The 15,639-nt window shown below is 45.2% G+C and overlaps 1 protein-coding gene across 2 annotated transcripts in view; it reads left to right on the top strand.

The window, feature by feature from the left end:
* INSR (insulin receptor) overlaps nt 1–15,639 on the top strand; it is a 58,774-nt gene that overhangs the window by 6,283 nt on the left and 36,852 nt on the right. For both annotated transcript variants that reach the window (XM_056512957.1, XM_056512958.1), the window contains one exon: nt 5,424–5,975. In XM_056512957.1, the coding sequence (XP_056368932.1) occupies nt 5,424–5,975 (552 nt within the window). The remainder of the gene's footprint in view (nt 1–5,423; nt 5,976–15,639) is intronic.

The raw sequence follows: 15,639 nt of genomic DNA, 5'->3' as shown, positions 1-15,639 counted from the left end.
ATACTTCATGTGAGAGCACTCTTCTTTCTTACATGTGGTTAGAGGTAGTTGCTGAGTTCAGAAATTACTGACAGCAGTAGAAGAAAGGGTTAAGGACTGACCTGTGCATAAAATGAAGATCCATATATCTTGTTTTGGGAAGAAAGACAGGTTTGTGTATTTTTATTTTTTTTACCACTGTGTAAACATAATGCAACTTCTTGAAATAAATCTCGCACATGACTCATGCCTGTCAGTTCATTAGCTCTGGTATTTGGGGTGGGATTTACCTCACCTAGTTTTAGGCATCTGCTAATGGAGCAGCTTTCTTTGGGCTCCTTTTCTGGTTAATAGAAAACTGATCAATGCAGTCATGGGAGTTTAGAGTGCTCTTCTCCCCTTCTGAACTCTTCCCCTAAATTTGGGAGCTGCACAGGAGCTCCAGTACCTGCTGCTGGTGTGGGAGTTGGGAATGCACTTGAGAGATCTCTACCAAGTCATCCTGTGGGACAGATTTCACTGTGTATTGCTGTAGTAACACACTTTTAAATAGGTTGTTTCTTAGTTAGTCTCATATCTGGCTGATAGAGATATTTTTGTGCTTGTAAACTCATTAAGAAACTGTTCCCTTGTCTCACCTCAAACCCGTGTTAATTTTTTATGTTGAGAGACTTGGTCTAGAATGAAATTTTGCTCCTGGGAGGATAAAGTAGGAAAAATGAGTGCAGGAGGGCAGGGCTGTACCAAACCCAGGCCCCAGCGTGTCCTGTCCCTTTTTTGGGGAGAGGCAGCACAGTGGTTGTCTCTGAGCAGTGTGAAACCCCAGAGCTTTGTAGAGGTCACTTTTGGGGTGGCTGCCTTGAGGGATATGAATGATGTTGGTATGGGCAAGGTGTAGAAGCTGTTCCTGCTGCCTTTGGAGCAGGGGGGTGCTCAGGTGTGTCAGCCCCCAGCCCTGGGGTGCTGCCACCCCAGCTCTGGTTATGGAAACGGGGCAGGATGAGTCATGTTTGGGGTTTGAATCAAAGGAGGGGAGCACAAGGACAGCCCAAACCAGGCTTGGAGGGGTTTGCCCTCTGTGTTGAGGGTGGGAGGTAACAGGCACCTGAGATGTTCCCTGGGGCTGGGGGTTTATAGGGGCTCATTTTGAGTCCATATCCAGTTCACTCAGCTCGAGGTACCTGAGGTGCAGAACTGAAGCTTAAAAGTCCATTTTTCACGATTAGATGTTTTTTATGTTTATTAAACAACTGCTGCAGTGGGCTAGAAGCTGTCACACAGTCCTTCCCTCTAAGCTGTTACCAGGATGTTTTCCTGTCTCAGCAGCTATCCCAAGAAACACTCAAAAATCCTTTTCCCAGTTTCCTAAAGCCACTTTTAAAATCAGCCATATGTAAAATTGCAATGCATTTGACCCAGCCCAAGCAAGTGTAATTTTTCAGCAATAGTTTGTTTATTCAGTAGGCAGCAAACACTACAAAAAAAGCAGAATTAACTAGTAGTTACCTCAAATGGTTTGTGATCCTTCTGTGCCAGATTACACTGGTCTTGATTGTTAAAGGCCAGAGCTCTGAAGCAGTGAATCATTAAGGTTTGGTATCCACATGATTTACTATAAACAAAAGTTTAAGTTCCAGCTATTCCCCTGGTTAGACTCTATCTTGAAAACTTAACCTCTGGAATCAGATCTGGTTTCTTCATTCAGTTCTTGAAGGTTGTTACCAAACCAGTTTGTCCAAGAGGCTTTGGCATCTTGGGATTTGTTTGTTTGTTTGTTTGTTTGTTTGTTTGTTTGTTTGTTTGTTTTTTAAAAAGTGTGGCTTCATCTTGGCTTTCTGGAGGGGTTGATGGAACATGTCTAGGATGATTTAGGAGTTTTTTGAGTGAGTCTCCTGGTAGCAGGGATGGAGCAGTGCTTCCTCTGGCAGCTCAGAGCTGTGTTGCTGTTTCTGCTGAAATTTAGGAATTTATGTGAAGTGAAGGTTTTGCCAGTAGTTTGCACAGGAGCAGCTTTGGGCCTACTACTGGAGGATCAATTTGTGATTTTTTTATTTCCCTGAAAGCTGATTTATGTGTTTTTTGAAACCAGGTTGTCTGTGTTATAATTGATGGCTCAACTTTGCTCTCCTTCTTCTGGGATCAAACCTGCCTTGCCTTCCTACTGAATGGTTGATTAATTCTCCTGTCCCTGCAGAAGAAATACTATCGAGAGAAGCTGTGGAAAAACACTTATTACTTTGCTTAACACTGCTTCTTGTTGTCTTGGTAACAATAAATTTATGGGGTGACTTAAGCAGCTACTGCATGAACTGGAGATATAAACTGCTGAAAATTCAAAGGCACAAAAAGATGGAGAAACCTCCTAGTAAAAAGCGTTTTGTTTCAGATTTCTTAATTTCTTAGTATTTTCTTTGATCTTTGAGGTGTTAAAAAGAAGGAGCTTAGATATCATTTATCACTTAAAAACTAAATTGAAGTAGAAGCTGAAAAATAATTAAGTGTGATTTTTCTCTGAATGTGGGGAAAAGCAGCTGATGAGCTATGGATGTTGTACTTCCAGCTCTGGTAGATTTATATTTTTAACTCTTCAAAAGCTTCACTCATCTCTTTTTAGATCCACCTTTAGCTAACCTTTGTTCCTTAACACATCTTTTCAGACTATTTGCAGTTGTTAGCCTTTGGTCACCTTTCCTGCAGCCTCCAGTGGGGAATCTGTGTCAGGATGGGGAGAGCTGGGGGGAGGGAGGTTTGTACCCTGTGGGGGTGTTCAGATGGGTTCATTTTTTGTGGAGGTTGGAAGATCTTTGAGCAGCTTTTGGGTTGTTTGGGCCAGGAGCAGCATGGCTCATGTTAGTGGTGATCTCCAGAAGCTTGAAAGGTTCAGGAGCAGAGTAATTAAACTGGTTTTGAGTGTTTAAGGGAAGGGGTGAGAGCTGTGAGCTCCAGAACTGCATTGACCAGGAGAGCCAGCACACAGGGAATGGCTGCCACTGGCAGAGGGCAGGGCTGGATGGGATATTGGGCAGGAATTGTTCCCTGGGAGGGTGGGGAGCCCTGGCACAGGGTGCCCAGAGCAGCTGTGGCTGCCCCTGGATCCCTGGCAGTGTCCCAGGCCAGGCTGGACATTGGGGCTGGAGCAGCCTGGGACAGTGGGAGGTGTCCCTGCCATGGCAGGGGTGGCACTGGGTGGGCTTTAAGGTCCCTTCCAGTCCAAACCATTGTGGGCTCAGATCATCCTCTCTGAATCCTTACTGGCTGTGGATCTGTTCCCCTGGCAGACAGGACTGGGACTCTCCTTGTGCTGGGCACTGTGTGATACAGCTGCTGCCCACCTGAGATAGCTCCCCCAGACCAAGCTCCTCAGCTCTGTTCCTGCAGAAAAGGAAGATTTCCACAGCCTGAAAAGCAGCCAGAGCACTCAGAGGGTTTGTCCTGACCATGCCTGGCTGCAGATCTTCCCCCCTGCTGAAGGTGCCCTGTGCAGGGAGCTGGGCAGGGGCAGTGTGGGTGTGCAGCCCCTGGTGACTCACCTCATTCTACCCAAAACCATGAGAGACAGAGGCAATTGTGCTCAGGGTATTCATGCATCTCGTGGCCTTCAGCCACAGCAATAGCCTGCAGCTCTGGCTCTCAGAAGTAATTCCTGGTCTGTATTTTTTGACCTTTCCTTTTCCTTAAGGTCAGCTGTCCATTGCAGCAGGCAGTGCATTATCCTGGGGTGATGCCACCCCAGCACTGCCTGTGTGCCCCACAGACATGACAACCAAGAATAAATAAGAACCAAGATGTTGGATTTTGAGTTTATCTGGTAATTTTAGCTGCACTGGTGGCTTGTACGTTGAATTCAGTCTTTCATTTCCTTACGTGTCCTTCTGGTACTTCTCCTTTCGCTGTCCTGACCTACCACACACTTGCTTCTTTGGAAATACCAATGTTATTTATTGCAAATAAATATCCAGGGCATTGGAGCTGAATCTGTTGCTCTCCCAAGTTGGGATGTGCAGCAGTACAGTTTGCTGCTGGCTGGTCATCAGGTTCCTTTTCCCACTTTTTCCAAGTACATCCTTAATCCTTGAGGCACTATGCATTGGCTTTTTTCTTCCAGAAAGCAATTTATGAAATGACTTGGATATAGTGCCAAAAAATCCCATTGGGCAATAGCATTGCTTCAAATCCCATGTTAGTGTTGCCAATTTTTTTTTTTTTTTGTCTTGCAGTCAGTGCAGCAAATTTTTGAATAATCATTAAGATATTTGCATAGAATTTGGTTTTAACCCCTACAGCAGTAGTCTGTGTTAAACCATGGGGAGTCAGACAATCCTAATGGTGAAATATTTGTGTCCACATCAGTTTTGTAAGGCTGGGTGATCCCTTGGAGCTGTGATGTGGTGGTTTTATGGTTGGTGAACTTTACATATAGTGAGGAAAAAAAAAAGGGGAAAGAGCCTGTGTTTTTTGTTCTTCAGTGGGGAGGGAAGACACTGGCCCAGCTGTAGACAAAAGAGAGAATCCTTTGAGTGGATACAGTCTTCAAAAAGGGAAAATTCAGGAAGAATCTACCTGGGTTTGAACATTAAGGCCTGCTTGATGTTTCTATGGAGTTGGTTTCAAAAGGGTTGTCATAGGGAGTTTTGTGCTTAGAGGCATGAGGCTGCAAATTTCCTTCTTGATTTCTTACCTGTGCTTAGAGCTGAAAAAGTATTTCCCTATTCAAACTTTTGGTGGGGCCTGGATTCCTATTATTCACTTTACCTTCTAATTTGTGCTTCGTGTATTTGTTCACTTTGCCAGTTCTTTGGTTACTGGTTCTGTGAAATAAACTGCCTGGATAGTCAAGACAGGGAGATTTGCACCCTTTAGAAAATAATAACAAAAAAGCCCCAACACCTCATCTGAAAAGAATGCTCAGGGCAAAAAATTACTAATGTAGTAAATTACTGCTGTCAGCAGAGTCTGGGCAGGAGCGTGGGCTGTGCTCCTGTGCATTTCCAGGTTTTTCTGCTCTCTTCCCAAGCACTACCATCTCTGGCCATTATTCTTTTCCTATCTTCCCCTCCCTGCAACCATTCAGAGTGACTCCCTCTAATCCCTGGCATTAATTGCACAGAGATGAGGCAGGTGTGTTCTGGCAGCTACCTAGAGAGAGCAGTGCAGACATCTCTTCCCTTTGAGTGCCAGGTGATGATGTCCCAGGGCTGGTGTTACCACTGCAGTCGTGACAGAGGCAACAGGCAGGGACTCAAGATGGCAGAAAAAATGATGAAATACTTTTGTTTTGTAACCATATACCAGGGAATGTTCCCCACACTGGATTTCTTAACTCTTGCAGCCTGCCTTGCTGAGAGGGCCCCGTGTCCCGAGCAGAGCTCGGACGAAACTGAGCGTTTAGAAAAGGACAGCAGTGAACCTTCTGTTCAATAAACCAACTGTGCTTTGCCTCCCAGTTTGCAGGAGCATGGACATCCGCAACAACCTGACCCGGCTGAACATGCTGGAGAACTGCACCGTGATCGAGGGCCACCTGCAGATCCTGCTCATGTTCAAAACCAAGCCCGAGGATTTCCGCGAGCTCAGCTTCCCCAAGCTGACCATGATCACAGACTACCTGCTGCTGTTCCGTGTCTACGGCCTGGAGAGCTTGAAGGGCCTCTTCCCCAACCTCACTGTGATCAGAGGGACTCACCTGTTCTTCAACTACGCCCTGGTGATCTTTGAGATGGTTCACCTGAAGGAGATCGGCCTCTACAACCTGATGAACATCACGCGGGGCGCCGTGCGCATCGAGAAGAACAACGAGCTCTGCTACCTGTCCACCATCGACTGGTCCAGGATTCTGGATTCTGTAGAAGACAATTACATCGTGGCCAACAAGGATGACAAAGAGGAGTGTGGAGATGTGTGCCCAGGCACTGTGAAAGGCAAGAGCAGCTGTCCCCCCACGGTGATAAACGGCATTTTCATCGAGCGCTGCTGGACGCACGATCGCTGCCAGAGAGGTGAGTGCTCACTGAGGGGTCTCAGCTGGGGCTTTGCTGCCAAATTTTGACCTGTTCAGCCCTGGCACAGGGTGCCCAGAGCAGCTGTGGCTGCCCCTGGATCCCTGGAAGTGCCCAAGGCCAGGCTAGATGGGGCTAGGGGCAGCCTGGGACAGTGGAAGGTGTCCCTGCCATGGCAGGGCTGGCACTGGGTGGGATTTAAGGTCCCTCCCAACCCAAACCACTCTGGGATTATTGGAGGCCTGATAGGTGTCAACTGATCACTACCTGTAAGCACAGATTCCTAAATGCAGAGCTGAAAATTGACATCAGAAGGTGAAGAGAAAACCTTTGGGATGGGTTGGAGCAATTCTTTCAGTTGTGTTTATAAGGCATCCAGAATTCTGTGTTTGGTCCTTCTGCCCAGAGCTCACCATTTTAGTGGGCTGTGAGTGTCCTGTATAACAATTGGTACTCTGAGTGTGTTGATTGGGGTTTATTTGGGGTCTGGGTAGGGAATGAAAGTCCAGACTGACTGAGAGACTGCAGCAGGTGGAAGCACAGCAGTGGGGAAAAGTCTCAATGGAATAAACCCCATTCTGGAAAGGTGCAATTCCCTCTTTACCAAAACCTCCCTGCCATAAAAAGGTGTGAGATCTGTGCATGAGAGAAGCTGGAGGCCAGGTCAGACCTGAAGGGGAAGGGAGAAGGAGGAGAGAGGACCTGGATGGGGTAGAGGGAGAAATAGCAGGTTTTGGTTCAGGGGAGAAGCTGTGCTCAAAAAGCTCACTGCTGCTGCCACCCGGTCCTCACATGTATTAGAGCTGCTTTTAATTTCATACAGATTTGGTTTTTTCCTAACTTGGAACTGACCTTAAGCTTAGCTTTAATTATATATTGGCTTTGATTTATGTTATATCTGACCTGACAGGGAGCAAAGTGAATTGAGGTGAGAGTGACACATTTAGGGTTGTCTGCCTTTCTGGAGGTCGTGCATCCAAACGAACCAGTGTGTCCTGAGACGAAATTAGGAAACTTGTGGGCTGGAGTGAAATTCTTGCCAAGCTTTAAAGGGCAGCTCTGAGTGCTAAGTGCCAAATTTGAGGAGGAATTCCTACCAGTATGCACAAACTAATGCAATTAATGTGGTTTCTCCTCTGCTACTCCTCACCCCAAAATCGTCCAGCTTCCTTTTAAAGAAAGTGGTTATTTTTTGTGGCCAGAATAACAGGGTATGAGCAAGAAGATGCAAGTGTGTACGTGTGTTCCTTTTTTAAAATGAAAAATAAGATTGTAAAGCATTTTATTTATAAACTTTCAGGTATGCAGTTACATCAGCACTGAAACCTGGTTTCTTGTGCATTTCATGTGTTTTCTGCTGTTTCAGAAGGTTAAAGGTCTGATTGGCATTTTTTTAATGCCTAGACCAAGATGCCCCAAAATCCCTGTGAATTTTCTGGGGCTGTGTTGCAGCAGACTGGAATGGATGTTTTTCTCTCCTTTAAAAAACTGCTTGATTCCATGAAACCTGGAGAAATGTAATATTTTAATGATAATATTTTACCATTGGGACAGAAATCTGAGCTCCTGAGTCTCTTGTGCAAGAGTTTGTTGGAGGGCACCTGTCCAGTACCTGCCTCAGCTCAGTCTGTTTGACCCAGAAATGGAGATTTTAATCAGAAAATGGTTTCAAAAGGCACTGCACACAGATGCTGTGGTTTTGTGTGTCCCTTGCAGAAGGAGCAGTAGGGAAGCTGTGCTCCTGCATATTTGTGCAGTGACTGGAATGCACTTCCCAAACCACTTAACAAGCCCAGCTTATCTTTGTTTTGAACGTTGGGATTTGGACTTTAATTTTTTGGTAGCTGCTGTTTTGCACAGGCTGGGATCTGTGTGATCCCGTGCCTTGTGACACCTGCCCCTGTGCTTCTGCAGTTGTTTTGACAGCCTGGGAGGTTTTTTAGACTTTTTTTTTGTCTGTTTGTGAGTAGCCTTTAGACTCTGAGCACACGCCGATGGTGGAGATTAAGTGACATTTATTTAGGAACCTGCCGGTGCAATCGCTGCCTCCTCTGTTCTCGTGCCAGCCCTAATGTATCCTTAGCATGTGTAATTGTTTTGTCAAGATTATTAAAAGCTTGTGTGAATTGTATTTTGGCTTTCCTTAGCCTGAAGAGCCTTGCAGCAGCTCCCAGTACCCAGGGTATTAATGTCATGAAATCTTTCCCTCTGTGTTTCTGCAGCTTATCTGGGAATCTTCAGCAGTTAATGTAGTGCTGAAGTCTCCTGGCTTTTGGATTTAAGTGTATTCTCTTTTATTTTTTTCTCTTTATCTTCTAGCCAGAATTAAATGTTAACAATTTCGGTATCATTTTCACAGGGAAGTTTGGTTTTGTGTGGAGTTTTTAACCCAGGTTATTTGTACCCTTGGTTTGTTTAATGAAACTTGGTGTAGAATCTCCTGGTTCTGGACTTTTTTTTATTTTTTTGCATCTCAGAATGGGAAGTTGTTGCTGTCTAAACTGCTGCCCTGGGACTGGGAAAAACCCTTAAAGGATATGTAAATATTGATTGTTTTGATTTTTACAGAGTGGGTGTCAATTGACAGAGACAAGTCCCAAGCTGACTGGCTTTTCTAGCCTGCTCAGCTTGGAGTCTGGCTGGAAAATACTGGGAGATGGGCAAGAAATTTGGGAGAGCTCGAAGATGTCACAGAAAATGAACTCCCTGACAGGAGGGGACAGCCTGGGGTCTCTTCTCCCAGGGGCAGGGCTCAGGATGGGAGGAAACCAGGGGAGGTTTAGATGGGAGATTGGGGAAAGCTCTGCATGGAAAAGGTTGTGAATCACTGGAGTCACCATCCCTGGAGGTGCTCAGGGGCACTGAGGATGTGGCACTTGGGGACAGGGGTTGGGGTGAACACAGTGATGGTTGGATTTGGTCTCAAAGGTCTTTTCCAGCCTTCAGGGCTCTGTGATTCTCTGAAAGGTTTTGAGTGTGTGGGAAGTGGCAAAGTGCAGTGGGGTCCTGGTGTCCCCCATCCCTTCCACACCATTCCCTGCCCTTCTTCATGTTATCCCTCCATTATTTAATTATTCCTTATTTAATCAGTGTAAATATCCCGGTTGACTCCAAAATTAACTTTTCAGTTATAGCATGGAATTATCTCCAAGGCACACATCCAAGCCTCTGAATCATCCCTGTAGCTACAATTCCAGCCTGGAATTTTATTTTTTTTTCAGTTGGTGATAACATGTTCAGGACAACAAAGTAAAGGATCTTGTTACAGACATTGGAGCAAAGGTTGGAGATGAAACTACTGGGGAGGAACTGAAATAATTTGTGGGCAGCTGTACCCTTGGAAAAACCAGTGGCAGTGCTGAGGACTCTGTGTCTGAGTGCAGGGATGTGTAGGTGGATGCACCAAGGATTGAGATCTGTTGGGATGTGTTTCCTCAGAGTTTTCTCTTTTTTTTTTCCTTAAATCACTCATGTTGGGTGTGAAAACCAAGTCAGTTCAGTTAAGGCCAACTCATGTTATATTTTGGGTAGGCAGGGAGGGAAATGTGTAGTCTGTTTGGAATTTGGGTCTAGCCTGCTGCTGTTTATGGCAGCCAAGTGCTGTTCCTGTTCTGGGGGTTTGTACCTCTTCACTGACATTTTTAACAGGGTTTTTTTTGCACATACACAGTTATTTTATTGCCATCAAAATGCACTTCTTGGCTTCTTGGTCCTGCACTGCAGAGAGTGCCTTTGCTGAAGAATGCAGACAACAAAAATGCTGGAAATGCCACGTCCTAGACCTCAGCCTGGATCTGCCAAACATGATTTTCATATTTCACATTTTTTCCACGTCTTTTTTTTTTTTTTTTTTTTTTTTTTCCTATATGTCTGTCACTCCTCTTGCGGAAGGAACAATTCCCTCTGAAATAGGATTTCCTGCCAATTCTCCCTGCAGTCAGGCTGCTCTGTCCATACAGAGCTTGGAGCAGCCTGATGGGTTTGACAGGCTAATTATAAAAGCTTTTATTGCATGTCAGGTCATGTGGAAGTGGAGTAAGGCAATAGGAAGGAAAAGTGGAATGGCCAAATCAAAGTTACCAGCAAAATGATCTGCAATATCAGACAGTGAGCACTGAAGGGCCACATTCCTGGAATATAAGGATGGATATCTGAAATAGTTTTTACAGGGCCAAGTAGTGATAGGAAAAGGGGGAATGGTGTTAAACCAAAAGAGGAAATATTTAGGCCAGATGTTAGGGAGAAATTCTCTGTCAGAGGGTGGGGAGCCCTGGCACAGGGTGCCCAGAGCAGCTGTGGCTGCCCCTGGATCCCTGGCAGTGTCCCAGGCCAGGCTGGACATTGGGGCTGGAGCAGCCTGGGACAGTGGGAGGTGTCCCTGCCAGGGCAGGGGTGGCACTGGGTGGGATTTAAGGTCCTTTCCAAGCTAAACCATCCTGAGATTAATTCTATAGTTCTGTAAACTATAGGCTTCATTCATTAGAAGGCAAGATAAAATTCAAGTTCCCTTGCTCATCCTGAATGAAGCCTTTGTAGGAATCTGTTATCCTCTTGATCTTGGGGCTCCTTGCTACCAGGAAATTTGAGTTATTATGCATGTGGGTCATTTTCAGGCTCCTTTTCTCCATCTATTATCTCATTTTCTATGATAAAAACAAAAGTTGTTTCTTCATTAGTGCAATTTAAAATTTGTGGCAGAATACTGACTTTGTAGAAAGTAGGTGAAACAGTTTGTGTCCATTGAAGAGGATGTAAAGTAGCAGATGGAAAGGATGACAGTCTGGAATAATTGACATGCAAAAAGTTGCTAAAGAAAGGTGCTCTGTGAAAATAAGGATGTTTTTCCCAGTTTTGGTGGGATTTTTGGGGTTGTCCTGTGCAGAGCCAGGAGCTGGACTCAGTGATCCTTGTGGGTCCCTTCCAAATCAGGACATTCTGTGATTTATTTGTTTTTTTCTCTCATGTTGGGAAACAAGTCTAGAGACAAAGGGATGCAACAGGATCTCTCTTTAATTTCCCTGTGATTTATCTGGGGAAAATTCTGGGACAGATAAGGGACAGGTAAGGAACTGAGGAGTTGCTTTGTTCCCAAGTACAAGCAGCACAACAAAGCTCTGAGAAAAACATTGCTCAGCCTGAAATGTCTTTCAACTGCTGTGAAACAGCACTGAGCACTCTCAGCAAGACCAGTGCCAGCAGAAATTCTGCAACTCTGAACATCTTCAAGGCAGCTTTGAATAACAAAGTTCAGAGGTGTGTGTGGGAAACACTTTGTGATGTTTACTTAGGTAGAAATATTACTTAGCAACAGCTTCCTGTAATTTTTATGTGCTGGGAATTTCTGTAACCATGAGCTTGGTTTTATTACCTTTGTATGGGAAAGGGGTCTCGAAGCACTGAGCAGACCCAGCCAACCTCAAGGGCAAAGATATTTTTAAAGCTTCAAACACAAAGGAAATTTTTCCAGTTGCTACTACATGAAGTGGAAGTGCTCCTTTTATTTGGAGATCTGATAAGGGCTGCTTTTTTTCTTTTCCCTTGCTCTGACAAATGCCAGATGGAAGCTGACACCGGATAATCTCACTGGGGTGTCTGTGCTGACCCTGCCAAGCTCCAGCTTTATTGAGGGCCCAGAGCTGGGGCAGTGGTGACACTTTGCCAGCACTGAGACATCCTAAACTAATTCACTTGAGCTTATTAAGAGTAGTTAAGAGATTTATGGTGCTTGGGGTTGTGATACAGCCCAGAATTGGGGGAGAAGGGGTGGAAACAATCCCTCCAACAAATGGCTGTTTAAGGATATGCTCCTTTGGAAGCACCAAACAGAACTGGGGAAGAAGGATCTGGAGCAGCTTTTCTCCACTGAGCTGGGGTGATGCAAGGCTGTGGGATTTCCATAGCAGGGTCTCAACTTGCTGAGAAATCCCCACATGTGCAGCTGAGCTGATGTTCCATCAGGTTCTTCACTGCTGCATCTTTACTTAAATTTGGGGGTGGGAAGTGAAGATTTTCTCTTTCTGCCCCAGTTCCCAACCAGCACTTCAGAAGCAGCTGTCTGACCCATGTCATCTTTAGAAATGTAAATACACAGTAAATACAGAGAATTCCTCCCCAGTGTTAAGAGATCTGAATTCCTGTACAAAAGACTTGTCAAGGCAAAGAGGTATTTTGCTGCTGATAGGATAAAACCTGGGAAAGTTTTCACCTTGTTTGGTTCAAGCTGCTGTTTTAATTCTTTCACCTTTCTCCATAACACTTGTTATTTGGGTTGGTGTCTGGGCCCTTGAGGAGGCTGAGAGGAGTTCAGTTCCTGAGTGCAGTGGTTCAGCACTGAGAATACTCAAAGTGTTCTTAAATTCTGATCCTCAGCCCTGACTCCTTGGGAGTTCCAAGGGTGCTTCAGGTAGAACTTTCTCCCCTTCAAGAGCAGTTCCAAGTTACCTTTTTTTGCTTAAACAAAAGCAAAATTAGATAAAAGCCAGGAGACCTGGCAGAGACATTCTTTGGAAAACGCTGCTGTCTGGGTGTGCAAGGGGGAAGTCAGAATGTAAAAAACCATAATAATAATAGTGAGTGACAGAGTTAACATGTTGGTAATGCATGAATGGGAGAGCAGGAAATGGTTCACCTGCTGTGATGTGTTTGCTCAGGGAGGAGCAGATGTGTTTCATTCAGAGCAAATCCTGCTGGATGTTCAGGGTGCTTAGGTGCTGTAAGCAAGGATGGGAAATTAGCCAGTTTGTGTGTTCTGCATGTTTTCTTCCCTGTACACCTCCTTCATGGAGGCAGGGCCATGGAATCCTGCATTTTAAATCTTTTAATTATTGTAAAAATATTCTACATTGAGTGCAATTCTGATGCCCCTTCCCAGATTTAGGCAAAATGAGCAGAATAAATGTAAGCTGTGTGATGGGAAAACAGTCTCTGATTTTACAGGGAAGGGACTGGAAATCTTTGTTATTCAAGGCTGTGAAGGGATTGTGAACTGTTGGGTCTGTACAAAGAAGTGCATTCAGAGTGTGTGAGCAGACCAACTGAAATATGTCACTTGGCAGAGCTCTCTGAAACATCTTTCCCTATCAGGAATTGGATTTGACAGGGATTGCCTCTGTAAATAATTACTATACTAAAAAAAAAAAATCCCAACAAAACACAAAAACCCCAAAACAAACCACAAAAAAAAAAGGTCAAAACCCCCCCAGGTGTGACCAGCACAGATTGTTGCTGACTGAAAGGTTGAGGATTTCAGGACCTTTGATTAATGACAGAGCTGGGGAATAACCAGCGTGTCCTGGAGGAAGCAACACTCACCCTCCTCTCAGCTTGTAACAATAGCTGGGTACAAGTTCAATGATTAGGCTTCCCAATTATATCCTATAATTGTCTGCAAATTCCCATTGAGGGATGTGAATGAACTTACTGGGATGTTTATGCTGCTTAATTAAAGCTGTTGGTTAGGTGGGAAAGAAAAAAACTTTGGGTCAGGGGAAGTTGTGGGGTCCTGGCTGGGATTGACTGCTTGGGACAAGTCTGTGGCTGTTCCAGCTCCTGCTTTGAGCCCAGATTTTGTCTGGAATTGCATAAGTGAGCAGGGAGATCTGGATGCCAGCCATTGCCTTGTCTTTATCTCTGTGTTTTGGATGAGGGTACTGGGGGGCACCGGGCTGACGTCGCTGCAGGTTGTCGGCCTGGCTTTTCTTTTGGCTTGTGACATGGAAAACAAACAGAGAATCAACTTTGGCTCCATGCAGTGCTTAAATACTGGCTGAGTGCTTTCATGGCTTCTATGAAGAGTCTGGATTCCTTGTAAATCTGGGTTTGAACTGACAGAACAGGGCAGGATGCTCAGCACCTGTTCTTGTCCAGAAAGTTTCACTGTTGGAATTGGATGCTCTGTACTAAGAAGGAGCTTCTGTACCCTCAGCAGGAATTCCTTAATTTGAGATTGTGTTTATTTCACTGTCTCCTGGGCACCTTGAGGGGTGAAGGCTCTGAGGAAGATGATGTTTTGAAGGAAATCCCTTCACCAAAAGGTTGGAAAGTCCAGTTAGAATAGCATTCAGCAGAATGTTGGGGTTAATTCTCTTCAGCATGTTTTTAAAGAACCCAGGGTGTGTGTGGTTTTGGTGCACTCCAGAAAGAGAAATGTGATTTTAATCTTGTGTATCAGGTCAGAGCTGCCCTTTTCCAAGAATGCCAAGAACTACTGCTGGAATTATAACTCAGCTTCAGCTTTTCAGAGCTCAGCTCCCACTCTGCAGTTGCTGATGCACTGGCAGGAATTGGGACCCTTCTCAGGAATTATTCCTTGTTCACAGGCATAAGAGGGTGGCAGGTATTTAGCAAGATGGGTCTGATGAAGAGTGTGTGACTTGCAAGGTCTTTTTAGTCTGTTCTCAGTGCAATTTGGAGGCTTCTGGAGCTGCACACATTGAGCACTGGTCACTTGGGGCTCCCACAGGGTCAGTACTGGTGTGTGGCCACACTGGAATTTCAGGACCCTGATGTGATGAGCTGAGCCTGAGCTCAGCTTACAGCACAAGAGTGATGGTTTTAAAGTCAGGGTTAAGGGAGCTTAGGGAGCAGGTTTGTCAGGGATCAGAGAGAACACCTGCAAGCTGAGCAGCCACTCTGGGTCCTGCCTTTCTGCTCCCTCGTGCTCCTCTCAGCTCACTTTGGTCTGACCCCTGGGCATGATTCCTATTTAGTGGTTTTTAAAATGTGAATTGTCTGGGGCAGGGAGGGAGGGGGTTGGTCCCAGTGTGTTCATCAAAACAAAGTCTGTTTGGATGTAGGGTGTGAGGCAGGGAAAGTTCATAGGGCAGGGGAGCTGGCGTGTTTGGAGTTGTGTAGCTGTAATTTCCAGCCCAATTTTTGATGTTTTCCTCTGGTTTGGGATCTGTAGGAGTTGAATTATGCTGAGAGCTGCACTGCAAGGCTCTAACCCCGTGAGCAGGGCCCAGGGCAGGAGCTTGGGCTCTCCACAGTGTTCCAGAGGTGCAGGAGCAGACACTCCTTCCCTGAGAGAAAGGAGTTGGGTGGTGGGATGTGACATTCTCACTTGGCACTTTGGTGACACAAAATGGGGCTGTTTGTTGGCTGATTCCCCCCATGGATGTGAAGAGCCCAAGTCTGACACTGGGTTTCCAGGGATGGATTATTTGGGGTCTGTGGCAGAGCTGCTGAACTTTGCAGTGTCACTTCCAATAATGTGAGTGAGACATCATCAGCTTCTGAGTTGTTTGTTCTGAAATATCTGCAGTAACAACTGAGAATTTACTCAGCAACCTGCAGCAAAACAGTCAAGTTTCATCTATTGCACTGACCTGGGCACTGGGAAATCCCTCACACAGAGGCTCCAGACAAACTCTGTCGTATCAGCAGCGTTTTATGATTGATAAAGTACATAAAGAATGTTTGCACTTGAAGGTGGGCTTGATTAGAAAATCTCAGGAATTGTGCAGGAAGCCTTATCCCTGTGTTTTGGTTTCCCAGGAATAAGGCATGTGCAATTCCACAGGCATCACAGGATAACAAAGCATTTTTCTGTTTCCATTTTCAACTTCATTAAGCACATTCATGTCGCGTTACAGCACTGCAAGGATTTTAATACTTCATGAGCAATGAAAGGATTCATTAAAATTTGAGTATCAGACAAATGTTC

The sequence above is a fragment of the Oenanthe melanoleuca genome, chromosome 28 (genome assembly GCF_029582105.1).
Source record: "Oenanthe melanoleuca isolate GR-GAL-2019-014 chromosome 28, OMel1.0, whole genome shotgun sequence".
Taxonomy (NCBI): Eukaryota; Metazoa; Chordata; class Aves; order Passeriformes; family Muscicapidae; genus Oenanthe; species Oenanthe melanoleuca.
The sequence above is the reverse complement of the archived record's forward strand: the minus strand, read 5'-3'. Positions and strand labels throughout refer to the sequence as shown.